This window comes from Phycodurus eques, chromosome 20, assembly GCF_024500275.1.
Source record: "Phycodurus eques isolate BA_2022a chromosome 20, UOR_Pequ_1.1, whole genome shotgun sequence".
Taxonomy (NCBI): Eukaryota; Metazoa; Chordata; class Actinopteri; order Syngnathiformes; family Syngnathidae; genus Phycodurus; species Phycodurus eques.
Genome location: NC_084544.1, coordinates 12,922,501 through 12,937,373, shown reverse-complemented (window position 1 = coordinate 12,937,373; position 14,873 = coordinate 12,922,501). Strand labels below are relative to the sequence as shown.

The following is a 14,873-nucleotide window of genomic DNA, read 5'->3' as shown; positions in this document are numbered from 1 at the left end:
GTGTTAAAAATAATTCTGTTGAACAACAATTCCAAAGCAATGCGATTTGCATAAAATTTTAATTTATTACTTGTCACATTCTAGTTATTTCTTTGACCACTGTGTGTTTTACTTTGATAAACAGAGGGGTAGCAACAATTTTGTCCATGTTGGTAAAATAGCAGGGATTGTATTTTCTGCTCTTAGAGGGGGGGAATGGACTGGAATTGAAGACGGCCATACAGTGTAATGCTGCGGATGAGCCGAACGACTGCAGATAGTCCTATTTGGCCAGGAGGACAGGAAGATGCCGTCCAAATTGGCAGTCGAAATAAAACGCTATCGTAATCTGTCAGCCATCTGACTGACTGGTGATCTGCCCAGCATGTACGCTGCGCCTCGCCATGTGTCAGCTGGGACATGCCAGCGTTATGACCAGCTGCAACATTGCGACCAGTTGCACAAATATGACATCCAGTACAGGAGCTGTAACATATTCTCCCTTTATCAAAAATGATAACCAGTATTGAATAACAGTCAAAAGTCTTAATTTAACATGATTTTATGGCACAGGTATGAAATTCTTACTCCACGCCAAGTTATTCCATCTTTAAAAGTGACATGCATTGCATCCTTTACATCATTATTGTGCATTAAGTGCAGTGAAACCTCGATAAAACAGATCTCGATATAACGAATATCAGATAAAACGGACCGTCTGTCGTCTCCCTCTCATTGCTTCCTCTTGAACCTCTTCTCAGGTTGAATGAGCCGTGCAGATCCTTTTTTGTTTTTTTGTGTGTGTTACATACCGCCACCTACTGTACTGGAGTCTAATGACATGCTACATTCACAGAGCAGCAACAAAAAAATGTCTAGTGGTAGCCAAAATGTATTTGTCGCGGCCCGCCGCATATAAATGTACATGTGGGAAACACTGGTATTGTTTCTCAACCATTCATTGATTATGATTTAATTATTCGTTGACACTGGGTCTTTAAGGACTTACATTTACTAAACCTTTTACTAAAATGGTTGCTAATCGTGGGCATTTGCCTGTTTTTGGAGAATTGAGGGCAATGGTAACATTTAGAGTGATATACAGTGGAACCTCGATAAAACAGACCCCAATATATCGAATAAAACGGACCGTCGGTACTGAACACTGTGTCCAAAAATAGTTTCCATTTTTCACTTAAACTGCCGTTGACAAAGTCTGATAGCTCCAGAATTGGCCACTCACCTATGATGCAGGACTATGAAAAGGAAAATTCCACGGATTTTCCTTTTCAATTAATCAATTATGTATATCGTGTAAATTTGCAAAAGAATTCTGGGTCGGGGGGTTAACGTAGTACTCCGTCGACATTGACTGTCAGTAATCGTGATCGTCACATTTACAGCATTGAAGACCTTATTACGGCAAGCAAGGTGCCAGTCTTCCGCCATTTATATTTTATCAGTGCGGTCTTCACATTTAAATTCATTGTATGCTATCAAGTTTGTATGTCGGTGTCAAGGCAGGGACATAGTACAGAGGGCAGACTGTGAGACCGACATTGTAAAGAAGCTTTATAAGGATAACGGGATCAAGAATCCGTGGAATTTGCGCTGGCTGGAATTAAGTCGGAAATTAATACCTTCATGAAAATATTAGATTAAAGAACCAGGGGAGGCATACTGCATCTCGTAAGTATGGATGTGGAGGGAGAACGCGCTTGGTCCTTCACGTCAACAGAAGCACACACAGCTCGTGACGAAAACGATGCAGTCAAATTATAGATTACCAGGTATTTTGCTGTCAAATTTTTATGAAGTTTCTACGTGCTTACTACCGTAGTTGTTAGTTATTTAACTTATATTGTTCATTTATGTAATGCATTTTTTATATATTTGTGTGCGTGTGCGTGTGTGTGCGCGCACAGTGGGGCAAAAAAGTATTTATAGTCAGCCACCAATTGTCAAGTTCTCCCACTTAAAAAGATGCGGCCTGTAATTTTCATCATAGGTATACCTCACAGAGACAAAATGAGAAAAAAAAATCCAGAAAATCAGTCTGATTTTTAAAGAATGTATTAGCAAATTATTGTGGAAAATAAGTATTTGGTCACCTACAAACAAGCAATATTTCTGGCTCTCAGACCTGTAACTTCTTCTTTAAGAGGCTCCTCTGTCCTCCACTCGTTACCTGTATCAATGGCACCTGTTTGAACTCATCAGTATGAAAGACACCTGTCCATAACCTCAAACAGTCACACTCCAAACTCCACTTTGGCCAAGACCAAAGAGCTGACAAAGAAACGGCAGAAACAAAATTGGAGACATGCACCAGGCTTGGAAGATTGAATCTGCAATAGGTAAGCAGCTTCGTTCAACTGTGGAAGCAATTATTTGAAAATGGAAGACATAAAAGACCACTGATGATAACGATCTGGGGCTCCACACAAGCTCTCACGCCATGGCGTCAAAATGATCACAAGAACGGTGAGCAAAAATCCCAGAACCACACGGGGGAGACCTAGTGAATGACCTCCAGAGAGCTGGCACCAAAGTAACAAAGGCTACCATCAGTAACACACTACGCCGCCAGGTACTCAAATCCTGCAGTGGCAGATGTGTCCCCCTGCTTAAGCCAGTACATGTCCAGGCCCATCTAAAGTTTGGGAGAAGGTAATCTGGTCAGATGAAAGCAAAATAGAGGTTTTTGGTTAATCATTTGAACTCAACGTGCCGTGTTTGGAGGAGAAAGAATGCCAAGTTGCATCCAAAGAACACCATACCTTCTGTGAAGCATGGGGGTGGAAACATCATGTTTTGGGGCTGTTTTTCTGCAAAGGGACCAGGACGACTGATCCGTGTAAAGTAAAGAATGAATGGGACCATGTATCGTGAGATTTTGAATGAAAACCGCCTTCCATCAGCTCTACAGGTGCATATGGCCTTAAAAAACACAATTGGCTATATCGGACGACTCCCCGCCCCTATTAGTCCATTCTATCGAGGTTCCACTGTACTTTATGAACTGCATTTTATTGAGATTGTTTCTTCCATGTTTTTTTTTTTTCAAGACTTGAAGATCGAATAGCATGAAATATTGTTTTTGTTTCGAAATTGCAATTGAAAATGATTTTTTTCTTTCTTTAGGATACATTGCTCCATGGAGCGGGCGTTTCTACTCTCTCTGGGACACTGGGTAAGTTCTGCTTATCTGTGCTGAACAATCATGGTGTTGAACGGCAGCTGCGGCTTACTTGGTAGAGCGAGTCGGTTACTGTCTGCTGTCAGAGTGTCCTTGGGCAAGACGTTGAACTTGACTTTAGACCGATCTGATCGATATCGGCCGATAATTAGCTTTTTATGCTGATCGGCTTTGTCATAATTCGCCGATCCAATCAATGACATCAGTGATCGGCTCCGCAAAAGACATTTACTCAGCGTCGCAGTCGTCTGTCCATCCAGCCTATCCCAGCTATCTTTACAGTATATTTGCGACAAGGTGGACTATTGACCACGATTAAAGTTATTTGGGGGAGAAAAAAAAAACATGTCGGCAGTGTGGGACAGATGTGGATCAGACTACGAGACAAATTTGGTCTTTCATGATTGCACTATACACATTTTTTCACTGGGCTTCATCTTGTCAACTCAAACGTGACCGGATACACTCATTACCATGGAGACGACAACTATAATGGATCGCGCTGTGTGTTTATAAGAACAAAATGGCGGAAAGCCTGTGTTGGTGGTCACCTGTGCTTGGGAGAGGACGTTCGTTTAAGGCTTGCTTGAGGTATTTTCACGTACTTTTTAATACGATACGGCTCGCAAGCAGGCAACAAAATGTTATGTAGCCTAGCAAGCTAGTGCTACCACTAACGGATGTTAGCAAACATGCAGACGTTCTGTCGAATCATGCTCTAAGGCAGGGCTGACACTCATTTTTGTCACGGACCACAGCGTAATTATGACTTCCGTCGGAGGGACGCTACAACTGTGAACCCATATAAATGAAAGATACTGTCCTGTGATTACATACAGTATAAACAACACATAGATGAATAACCAGTTTTGAAATCAGAAGCCTATAAAAAATTGTTTTTTGACGATTAAATTTTTTATTTAAAGTGGGATTGGTAACCAAAAAAAAACTTGCAAATATATCAATTGTATTACATCGAGAACACAATGAGCAATTTTGCTTTGCTTTCGCAGACCACATAAAATGATGTGGTGGGACGGATCTGGCCCCCGGGCCACCAGTTTGACACCATGGTCTAAGGTTTTGGTGTATGTGAAGTAATTTAATTACAATAATGTAATTACATTAATTTAGAACCCATTATTTCTGTCATGTTGGTTTGACCTGACTGATTAGAATACACGATCTGACGAGCAGTGATTTTCAACCTTTATGGAGCCAAGGCGCACATTTTACAATTGAAAAATCTCACAGCACGCTAACAAACAAAAATGTCAAAAAGCATATACATTATTGTATGTACTTCCTGCCATTCATTTGTTCTGCCTGTCACTGGCATAAATAGATGGACAAAGATACATTATTTATTGTAAATATTATTTTTTGAGCAATTAAGTATATACAATAAATGAACAATTCATGATATTTATTAATGTTTCATAACAAAGATATTGTGGATATAATGGATCTTTTTACACCATTATTCTGGAAGATTTATTGTATAATTTTGTCAAAACACTTATCTGTCCTTCCAACGTTCCTCATAGCTATGCCAAGATCCACATCCCCATCATAGCATCTGTGTCAGAACACCAACCGACAACGTGGGTCTCCTTCTTCTTCGACCTTCACATCCTAGTGTGCACATTCCCGGCAGGCCTGTGGTTCTGCATCAAGAACATAAATGACGAACGAGTGTTTGGTAAGTCCATTTATTACTAAATCTAATAAAAAATATTATTTGTCATTCTGTGGATATTTTCAAGAGGCAAGGGATCATGTCATGCACCAACTCAATGCCAGTGTCAATGGGCTGGTGTGGTCCCCAATACTGTAGGAAGGCTGGAATCAAACTTACTTTATCCTGTATAATACGCTCTCGAGTATAATGCACACCCCCAAAATCAGGAACACCCTTCTACCTATGTATAATGCGCACCATCAATTAGTTGCTATCCATATGGTCAAAACTTGAAGAATTACCCATATTACAACAGTTTTTGCAATCCTTATTTCAAATTTTGCTACAGATTTTTTCTGGACCATACTTTCAATACAGTGAACACAATTCAGAAATGCTTTTCATTTCTTGCCAGGATTTTAGCAATCCTGGAACCAGTGTTTTTCTGCTTCATAATGACGGAATATTAGTTTTTTATAGAGTAGTTTTATAGGGTAAAAAGAAACACACATGAAACAAAGTGCTGTACATAAATAAAAAAATAACATAAAACAATACAAAACTAACAATGACAACAACATGATAGTAATAATACTATATTATTATTATATTATAATGTTGGCACGGTGAACGACTGGTTTAGCACGTGCGCCTCACAGTTCTGAGGTCCTGGGTTCAAATCCGGCCTTGTCTGTCGAGTTTGCATGTTCTCCCCGTGCCTGCGTGGGTTTTGTTCAGAGTATTCCAGTTCCAAAAACATGCATGGTAGGTTAATTGAAGACTGCACATTGTCTGTAGGTGTGATTGTGAATGCGAATGGTTGTCTATTTGTGCCCTGCGATTGGCTGGCGAGCAGTTCAGGGTGTACACCGCCTCTCGCATGGAGCCAGCCTAGATAGCCACCAGTACGCCCATGACCCGAGTGAGGATGAGCGCTTCAGAAAATGGACGGATAGCCACTAATACACCCACGACCCGAGTGAGGATAAGCACTTCAGAAAATGGATGAATAATAATAATACATAAGATACCACTGTTTAATTTAAAAAATATACATCTTTAAAAACATAAAACCGGGAGGTAACATCAAAACACCCCTGTAGCGTCTCCACTCTGTTAGACCAAACTGTTACAGTCCGTATGTTGGCTGCCTGCTGTTCCGCCAGCGGCCTTTTTGTGGTCTCAAAAGTGTATGAAGCTGTGGTCAGATTCTCCAGTGGAGGGAGAAAAGAAGAGCAGCCAGCCGTATGCTCCCTTCACATTGGCATACAGAAGTCCCCCCCCCCCCCCCCCCTTTTGTTGCAGTCTACATGTTGGTTGTAGATGAGCGAGAGGAACATGATTGAAGTCTCCACTGACCAGTATAAGGGTGCCGGGATGCTAAAATTGTAATCTCACGATCACAGCGTGCATGTTGTCACTTGCGTTGGCTGCAGCAGCTGTTGGTTGAATTAGCAAATAATTGCAGTTTTTAACAGACGCTGGGTCATTTGTTGGTAAGGAAGCTCACATTCTCCATAATGATCAATGGACAGAACGGTTCAAATCTTCTGTCCCATTCAGTCCTCTCTTTCTTCACTTTAGTGCTGGCTCTTGTTCCTTTGCTTATCTCCTCCAAGGTGAATTTTTCGCCAAGAGTACTTGGGCCAACTCCGTTAATGGCAAGGCAGTTGCTCCTCGTAGTTGTAGGTTAAGCGTCGTAACCAAGAGGATAATAGGGGTAATCGCCGACAATACACCTTGGATTTAAGAAAAAGTACATTAGTGGAAAAATACTATAGAAACAAAGAATTGAAAGAGAATGTGAGTCGGACCTGCTACAACAGGATGCTGACTCGCAGCACCTGGAACGGACGGTGCAACGGTTTAACTGTTATTTTGTGTATTGAATTGAGTGACTCACTCCATCTTTGATTCAAATTATCTAGTGTGGTTATAAGACAATTATATTTGTGAAAAGGCAACATTAGTGGATGGACAGGAGTGCTTGTTGGGATTCTTCTTATTGGATCATTAAAAAAAATTAAAAAAAATAGCTGCTCTTCTACCAATTAAGTTTTCTCCCAATAAAAGTCCATCCTGAAGGACAGCGTAGGATTAAATTTACCAAAATATGAGCTTTTCAGGTAAAAGAACAGAACAGTCTGGCTACCTTTAAGCAACAGAAAAGTCCTTCAGCAGTCTGTTGCTCCCACAACTTCGTCAACCAATTATTGGTATTGATTAGGCAGTCACTTGTTGAGCCAGTTCAGCCCTTTACAAGGATAGAAAGCAACCAGTGCTTTCTATTCAGGGTGCATGCGGTGTAGAACTTGAAAAGACTGATTAGCTGAGCCTGAGGCTAACTTTTTTTTTTTTTCTTCATTCATGGATTCCTTTTACCCTCAAAACCATTTTCTCTGTTTTTTGACATCCATCTTATTATTTCAGTCTTCAATGATTCAATGAGTCATCTGTGGGGGCGTGGGGGTTCTTTTTTTGCAGTGGCCCTGTATGCCATCAGTGCAGTGTACTTTGCTGGCGTGATGGTGCGTCTCATGCTGACACTTACGCCGGTGGTGTGCATGCTGTCAGCCGTGGCCTTCTCCAGTGTCTTTGAACACTACATGGGTGATGACACCAAGCGGGAGAAACCCCCCGCTGAAGACAGCAGTGACGAGGACGACAAAAGGAATTCTGGGAATCTCTATGATAAGGTAGCGTGGAATTATTGTCAAATTGTACTGTACAAATGTTTTTTTTCTTTCGACACTTCCGCCCTGGAAGCTGTCTTGTATAGATACTATGCCAGTTGAGGTGTTGGGCAGACATGCATGTATATAGTGTACGTCACCAATTGGTGTATTTCGATGACGTCAGGCTTGCATTGAAGCACTCTATCCAATTTGCATGTTGGAGATACCCAATATGTATCAAGATTTTTATACACATTTGGAAGAACCTGATTCTGTTCATTTTTAATCGATTTAATAAATACTTTTTTTTTTTATCCCCACTAACTTGGCAGCGAACAGAGAGGAGGTACTTTATAGAAGCTCCAATCGTGTTGTCAACTCAGCAACCTTTCCAACCCATCTAGCAACTATTTATTTTAGTTTTTAAAGTGACTCTGCGTTTAATTCACGCAAAGAAACAGACAAGCGGAATTATTTTCACACAGCTTGTGTATAATAAGAAAGGAGCCTGGTGGAAGGCAATCATGCTGAGCATTGCCAAAAACATGGTGGCCATTTCTACTTTGCAAAAGCGACATATTGGTAACGTTTGGCCCAAAATATGTGCTTCCAAGCCACAAATATTTTGCAGAGGTTCTCTTCCCTCACTTATACTATTCTCCATGAGCAATGAGCGTTAAGAGAACTGGAGGGCATGAGGCATTACTCTTCAACAACAGTGTTTAGATGCATGTTTTGGGCCATTTTTACAATTTACAAAGTGAAGCACTTTCATATCTGTCGCGTATATTGGTTGAAATGAAAAATTTAATTGTTTTGGAAAAAGAGAAGGAAGGTAAACTCCTATGTTCACTTCCGGGGTAATCCGATTTAAGCTTTAATCGTTAAAATCAAAGTAATTTCTCGTAAAGGGGCACCACGTCACTTTTTATATGTATAAAATTTAGGGAAGGTGACGAGAAACCTTTTTATCAGTCTCGTAATCTGAAGGTTGCTACATTTTATGAAATTTTGAGTCCGAGACAACAGGGCTTCATTGTTAAACGCAACCCACACAAAACACAACCAAGAGTGGAGATTTTGTTCCTTTTAATGACATCTACAAGGAATCTCAAGGTAAACACACAAAGAGGTCTAACTCAAGAGAGAAAATAACACTAATGATAAAAAGAAGGAAAATGGGCATACGAAAAGGGACATAGAACACTGTGTGTTGCTGGCTAAAAATCTGAACATGTGCGTTTAATGCGAGAGAGAGGACAAAGTTGGGATTTTGTGTGACGCTAGTAATTTCCCCCAAACTATTAGACACTAATATTGTACAGTCTGGAAAACTCTGTGTTACTCACAAACGTAGATCAGCTGGTAGATGGGGTAGTCTGTCTCAGTCGTCTCGGGAAGCATGGAGACAGGTTTGGTCGAATGAGAAAAAGGATGCAGAAAAATGAAAGAAAAACAAAAGAGGCAGAAGAAAAATTGTCGTTCATCACGCCTCGTTGGGAGAATATGACCGTCTTTCTTCCTGCCTTTTCAGGGACTCTAGCAATTTCAGAGCGATCACGCTTGGCTGGAAGCGTACCTGGTACTTGAGTAGCAGCTGCTCTGATCGCCTAGGAGTGGTCCACGGAGATGCTGGGAAGCTGAGTCTCCCTCCCCAAGGCCTATGGTTACCGAGCCGCGTGCCCGAACAAAAGAGAGGGAAGGGGGGGTGGCCGAATGAGAGTTCACGGTTCGGCTTTGCAGGTCCTCTCAACGTCAGCGGGTGTCACCTTTTGTGCACATTTGTCGACTCGTCCCTTTTGGCTGCTGCCAGTTCAAACGAAGAAAGGGACTCTTTGATGACTGTAAGCCAAGATTTCGAGGGGACCTGCTAATTACTTTAGGGTCCAGTAGGCGTCGTCTTGTGGTAGTCTCACTGCAGGGCGGCTTCGAAGAATGCAGTTTATCAAACTGGAGAGTTCACTGTGTCACCTCAGGTTGCGGGGAGCATTTCCGCTACATTTGTATTAAAAAAATACAATTATATTATTTCCGAAGTTAATGGTTTGGTCATTGTCATTTGCATTTTCTATCACTTAAGGAGGGAAAAATGATTAACATCATAAATCAGATATTTGTGAAAAGAAAATTGAGATTTCAAGGCCATATTGCCTATGCCTGAAGGTTCGGTGATGCATATCCAAACTGTGGCAATTGTGAAAGGCAAACATCAGAATTGTCACTTCAACCAAACAGTGTAAATCCAGCCCTTGAGTCACTGTGATATCATCTCGGTGTTCTTGCTTGGCTCTACACCCTTTGTGGTGCTTTTGTCCTCAAAAGGGAAGTCTGGCAGACGATCAGCTTTCACCCACAAATCCCACCAATATTTCAAACCGTTTCAAGCTATAAACTGTGGTTCATCCGTGATTCACCTACAGCTATTTGAAACTTTTACTCCATTACGAGCATTCTCACATGATGAATGAGTGGTTTGTAGTTTTGCCTCTGTCGGTCATCTGGTATTTTAATCAACTTTTTATGTCCGATTCATGGAAATCATAAATGTTTGTCTCCCCCTTCAGGCTGGCAAGGTGCGCAAACATGTGTCTGAGCAGGAGAAAGCAGAAGAAGGATTGGGTCCAAACATCAAGTCCATAGTCACCATGCTCATGTTAATGCTCCTGATGATGTTTGCCGTCCACTGCACCTGGGTCACCAGCAATGCCTACTCCAGCCCCAGTGTGGTGCTTGCCTCCTACAACCACGACGGGTATGAGTTACACACACCCCACACGTTCACACATCTCCTGCTGTAATTTGATAATGGCTGTACAATTACCACAAGGAGAGGGTCTAAATCACTACTAGTTCAGACAACAGTCACATCGCAGGGTCTGCTGCGATGTTAGTGGTTCTATATACAGTGAATCAACTGTAATTTTAAAAGTGACCAACAGAGTGACCTGTTTGAACATGCTAATAGAACAAATGTACACGCTGTATTTCCTATTTCGCTTTTCAGAATGAAACTACTGTAGGTAGGCACGCGGCAGCTGTGTAAGTGCACGAGGTGCGTTCAGTGACACTGAGTAAATGTGTTGTTGTGTAATACATAATTATACATGTAATAATACATAATTGTAAAATTAGATTACTAAGAAATTTTGTATCAGAATGCTTTAGATAAAACACTGATTGCTGTGATTTCCCCCCCCCCGTGTAATGTGAGTCGTCGATACATTACTTTGTTAATATAGTCAGTCAGAGCTGCGAGGAATACAAACTTATCATTGTCCTTTCACCATCCTTCCTGTCCCAATGTGTTGCGTTGTTTTTTTTTGTTTTTTTTTTCCTCTCCCCCCCCCCCCCCCAATGTTTACTGAATGGGAGGCAACAATATGGAAATGAAATGCCAGCATTTTGGCATATTGGTAGCATATTTTCTCACCATTTATCTCCTCCCACAAAAAGTGGTCTATAGTGCAGAGCAATCCACTTTGCGAAGGAATTTGTGCACTGAAGTCGTGCACTGACACAAGTTCCTCATTGTTTGAAACACAAAATGTGATTAAAGCCTGCAAATGTTTAAATTTTTGGGTAATTAATTGTAATGTGTTAAAGTCCCACCCCTAGTTTTTTAGTTAACTTTATTTGTTTTATGGGTCACCTTATTTCATGCATTTTTCTTTTATCTATTGCTTACTTGGGGATAGCTGTCATTTCATGATGCGTTAAGGTGTCTAACCTGTAGTTAAAGGGTGTCTCATAAGAGCAGCTGGAAGTGGCAAGTAGTGTACATCTTCTAAGCATACCTTCAATAGTATGTCTGGTCTAGTTGCCGTTGCTTTGTGTTTGGGGGAAATCTGAGAAGACTTCCTGCCCTCTACAGTAACCTTCGCCTTAATAGAGGCCTAGTACTGTCTGTCCCTGACCAATTTACCGCACTGTGAGGAAATATGATAAAGTGGTGCTGCACGTGTTTGACTAGTTCCCTGTAACCCTTTTGTTTTTCTTTGTCTTGTCAGGTCACGTAACATCCTGGATGACTTCAGGGAGGCTTATTACTGGCTGAGGCAGAATACAGATGAGCATGCACGTGTCATGTCATGGTGGGACTACGGTTATCAAATTGCGGGGATGGCCAACAGGACGACACTCGTTGATAATAATACATGGAACAACAGTCATATAGCGTTGGTGAGCTCTTTTAACTAATTAAGCATGTTCCATTTGCTCTCTCTCGATGTTCCACTGCTATTCTTAATGCACACACGCAGACAAAGAAATTATCTCTTCCAGCAGCCACCGGATGATCATCAAGCTTATGTAGTGGTTTATTATTTGTTTTTATTTTTTTAAATGAAATTGCCAATTCTAACTGCTCTCTTGTTATACGCTTGATAATGTTGTTTTCTTAAGCATTTAATTCAAGGGCACTACAGTTAATTGCTGTCGCATACTGTAGGGGGGTGGTTGTGCTGATTTCTCCCTCTTAAAATTGTTTTGTTGAAAAACTCCATCTGCTCTTTGACTGCTCTTGCTGCCTGTTGGCTCCTCATCTGTTCTTGGAAAATATAATCACGACGCATTAGAGGGTGTAATTGACTACTGGCTACCGCTCTGATTGCGACCTGTGCCTGGGTGCTGTTGCATTTAATTTGAGCTTTCCTTAAACTTTGCCCGTGACAGTGCATGGAGATAGACTGCCTCTGGCAAAGCAGAGAAGAGAAACTTAACAAGCATCATAAAAGGTTTCATCCACAAGAATGCGGCCAACTTCCAAGATTAAAGCCTGCATGTGTCCAACACTCTGGCAAGCATTTCAGTACGCTTAGCACCCAAAGATATTTTTTTTCTTTGTAAATGTGATGGTAAATCTTTGAGAGCTAATCTGTATGTGTGAGACTGTAAACCACTGGTAAAAAAAAAAAAAAAAAAGTACTCCATGCCATAGATATATTAAAAGTATTTGTCTCAAATATTTTTTCAGGACACAAATATATGCTGATTGTGTGACAAGCATATGACTTATCTGCTTACCTGTGCAGGGCTTTTACATGACAAGTATTTTGTCAATTTTGAATCAACATAAATACAGTGTCGGGGTAAGACTTTGTACCAGAATCACATTTTTTTTTTATTATTATTTTTTTTTTAAGTGGGTGGTCAGAAAGGGGTTGCGAGAGAGCGATGTGTTTTTAACCTCTGCCTGAACATGGCGACTGGAGAGTAGCCCCCATTTTAGAGCTGGTGAAGAGTGAGAATTGTGAGGGTATTAAGAACCTTCCTCGTGATAGATGTGACAGTTGGCAAATAATAGTTTGACAGATGGGAACTGGTCGCAAGATTTGGAGTCATTGTTGAAAAACCGTAAGACGTTTGTCTTAAGTTGACACAATTCTACCATTGTTCACTGTGGAAAATCTGCTGGCAAACTCAAATTCATCATAACACATTCAAGTGTGTATCTCTTTAGGGACCTCTGCAAATGTTTCTATAAAACTTACAGGGCTTCTTAGTTTACAATGGTCCCGACATAAGCGGTTGGGACGTTGCGATGACCTGTGTTAGGTCTTGCGCTATGCTGTCAGGGTCAAGCATTTCCATTTAAAATCAATTAAACTGATACTTTTGCCACGCTTTAGGTGGGGAAAGCCATGTCTTCCAATGAAAGTGCAGCCTACAAAATCATGAGGTCCCTGGATGTGGACTATGTGCTGATTATTTTCGGTGGAGTCATAGGCTACTCGGGCGACGACATCAACAAGTTTCTGTGGATGGTGAGGATCGCTGAGGGGGAGCACCCAAAAGACATCAGGGTAAGTGTCAAAAGCTCGCCAGCCAAATGAGTTATCGACCGACATTCAATCAGGGTTTGTTCGATCAAAGCATCTTAATTTGGACTTTTTTCTGCGCTTTCAACTTTGTGGAAGCAGTTTGTGTGATTGCATGACTTTGGTCTGAAAAGACTTGACTGGCCTGCTCAAACATATTTGGGATGAACTCAGCTGTCTTGTCCATCATGACTGTAGTGACATCTAATGTCCCAATGCTATTCTTAATGAATGGAAGAAAAATACACCGGACTCCAAAAGACGCTTGTAGAAGTCTTAGAACTGTAAAATCTGCCATCTGCTTCTTTTCTATTTTCAGTACATCTAGGTAATGACTTTATATCCCTGTAGTTTTGTTCACATGATCCGATTTTGCAGCAAGCGGTCCAGCTCAGTGTGGCTTTTTTGTGTGTCAAATGGTGTCAAAATAGCCAACCTGTATCATGCCACTTTTAAATAACCTTTCCCGGGGGTACCTGTACCTTTGTAGGGAACATGTTATACTAGGGATGAAAACGTACTCACAATTATAGTGATCAAAATGATCAGTTATCAATTGTATCTTGATGGTGTTCAAATATGTAAGATATTGCACCTAAAGAATTACTGGTTTTGTTTTGGATATAAAAGAAAATCAGCAAACCTGTGCGCTTTTTTACACAAAAGTTAGAAACGGCACCATACAAAGGACATTTTCTAATCTGTTTTCATACCCGTAGTTGCATAGCTATAATGATTGTTGAACAAGGTGGAAGGAAGCACATCAGTGACAGCTATCTCCTGTTAGCTGCCGATGCTATCATTAATTACGCAATGTCACAGAATATAAAGAGGAAGCAGTGACAGCAGTTTACTCTGTGAGGTGCAAAATACAGTGTTAACGTTAATTACGATTTGAAATGCTCGTAGTAACGGTTTTAAATGGTATCATGATTTATGGGTAAACCTTTTCATATACCCGTCGCTATACCCGCTGATTGGTGGGCAGTCACTTTCACTTCTGTTAAAATGAATGATTGGAACAGGAAGAAAACAAAAGTTTCCCTTTTAGAAATACAGCTTGAACATTTATTCTTTGTTTCATTCATTGGTAAACTATATTGTGCCTCTTAGTGTAAATGTTGCAAAAGTATACTTTTTCCACCTTTCACATGGGTTTTCCAACTACTTGACCCTCTACACAGCTCTGCCTTGGCACCTGATCCTTTCATTAAAAACCCAGTCTGGATGTTTCCATTAAACATTCGCCTCCAATAAATAAAACCAAGTGCAGTTTCCCCTCTCCCTTTTTTTCCACTCTTCCTCAGGGTTGGAGTCCTTGAGATTCAATCCTCAAGTTTTTGAGTTTGCAGATCCCACGAGTGACTGGGATTTTCCACTTTTTTTAGCGGGGTGGAAGCAATGCGTTAATAGTAAAGGTTGTCGTCCTACAGTTAAAACCCTTGACTGATCTACTTCGTGTGCACGTAATACACACAGAGAATTAGTTTTCCCCTAATACTGCAACTGTTTTTATCCATTTT

General features: G+C 40.9%; 1 protein-coding gene across 1 annotated transcript in view; it reads left to right on the top strand.

Moving 5' to 3' along the window:
* stt3b (STT3 oligosaccharyltransferase complex catalytic subunit B) overlaps window positions 1–14,873 on the top strand; it is a 78,306-nt gene that overhangs the window by 53,516 nt on the left and 9,917 nt on the right. The window contains exons 8-13 of the mRNA XM_061665218.1: window positions 3,124–3,172; window positions 4,726–4,880; window positions 7,344–7,555; window positions 10,099–10,286; window positions 11,542–11,713; window positions 13,162–13,335. Of these exons, the coding sequence (XP_061521202.1) occupies window positions 3,124–3,172; window positions 4,726–4,880; window positions 7,344–7,555; window positions 10,099–10,286; window positions 11,542–11,713; window positions 13,162–13,335 (950 nt within the window). The remainder of the gene's footprint in view (window positions 1–3,123; window positions 3,173–4,725; window positions 4,881–7,343; window positions 7,556–10,098; window positions 10,287–11,541; window positions 11,714–13,161; window positions 13,336–14,873) is intronic.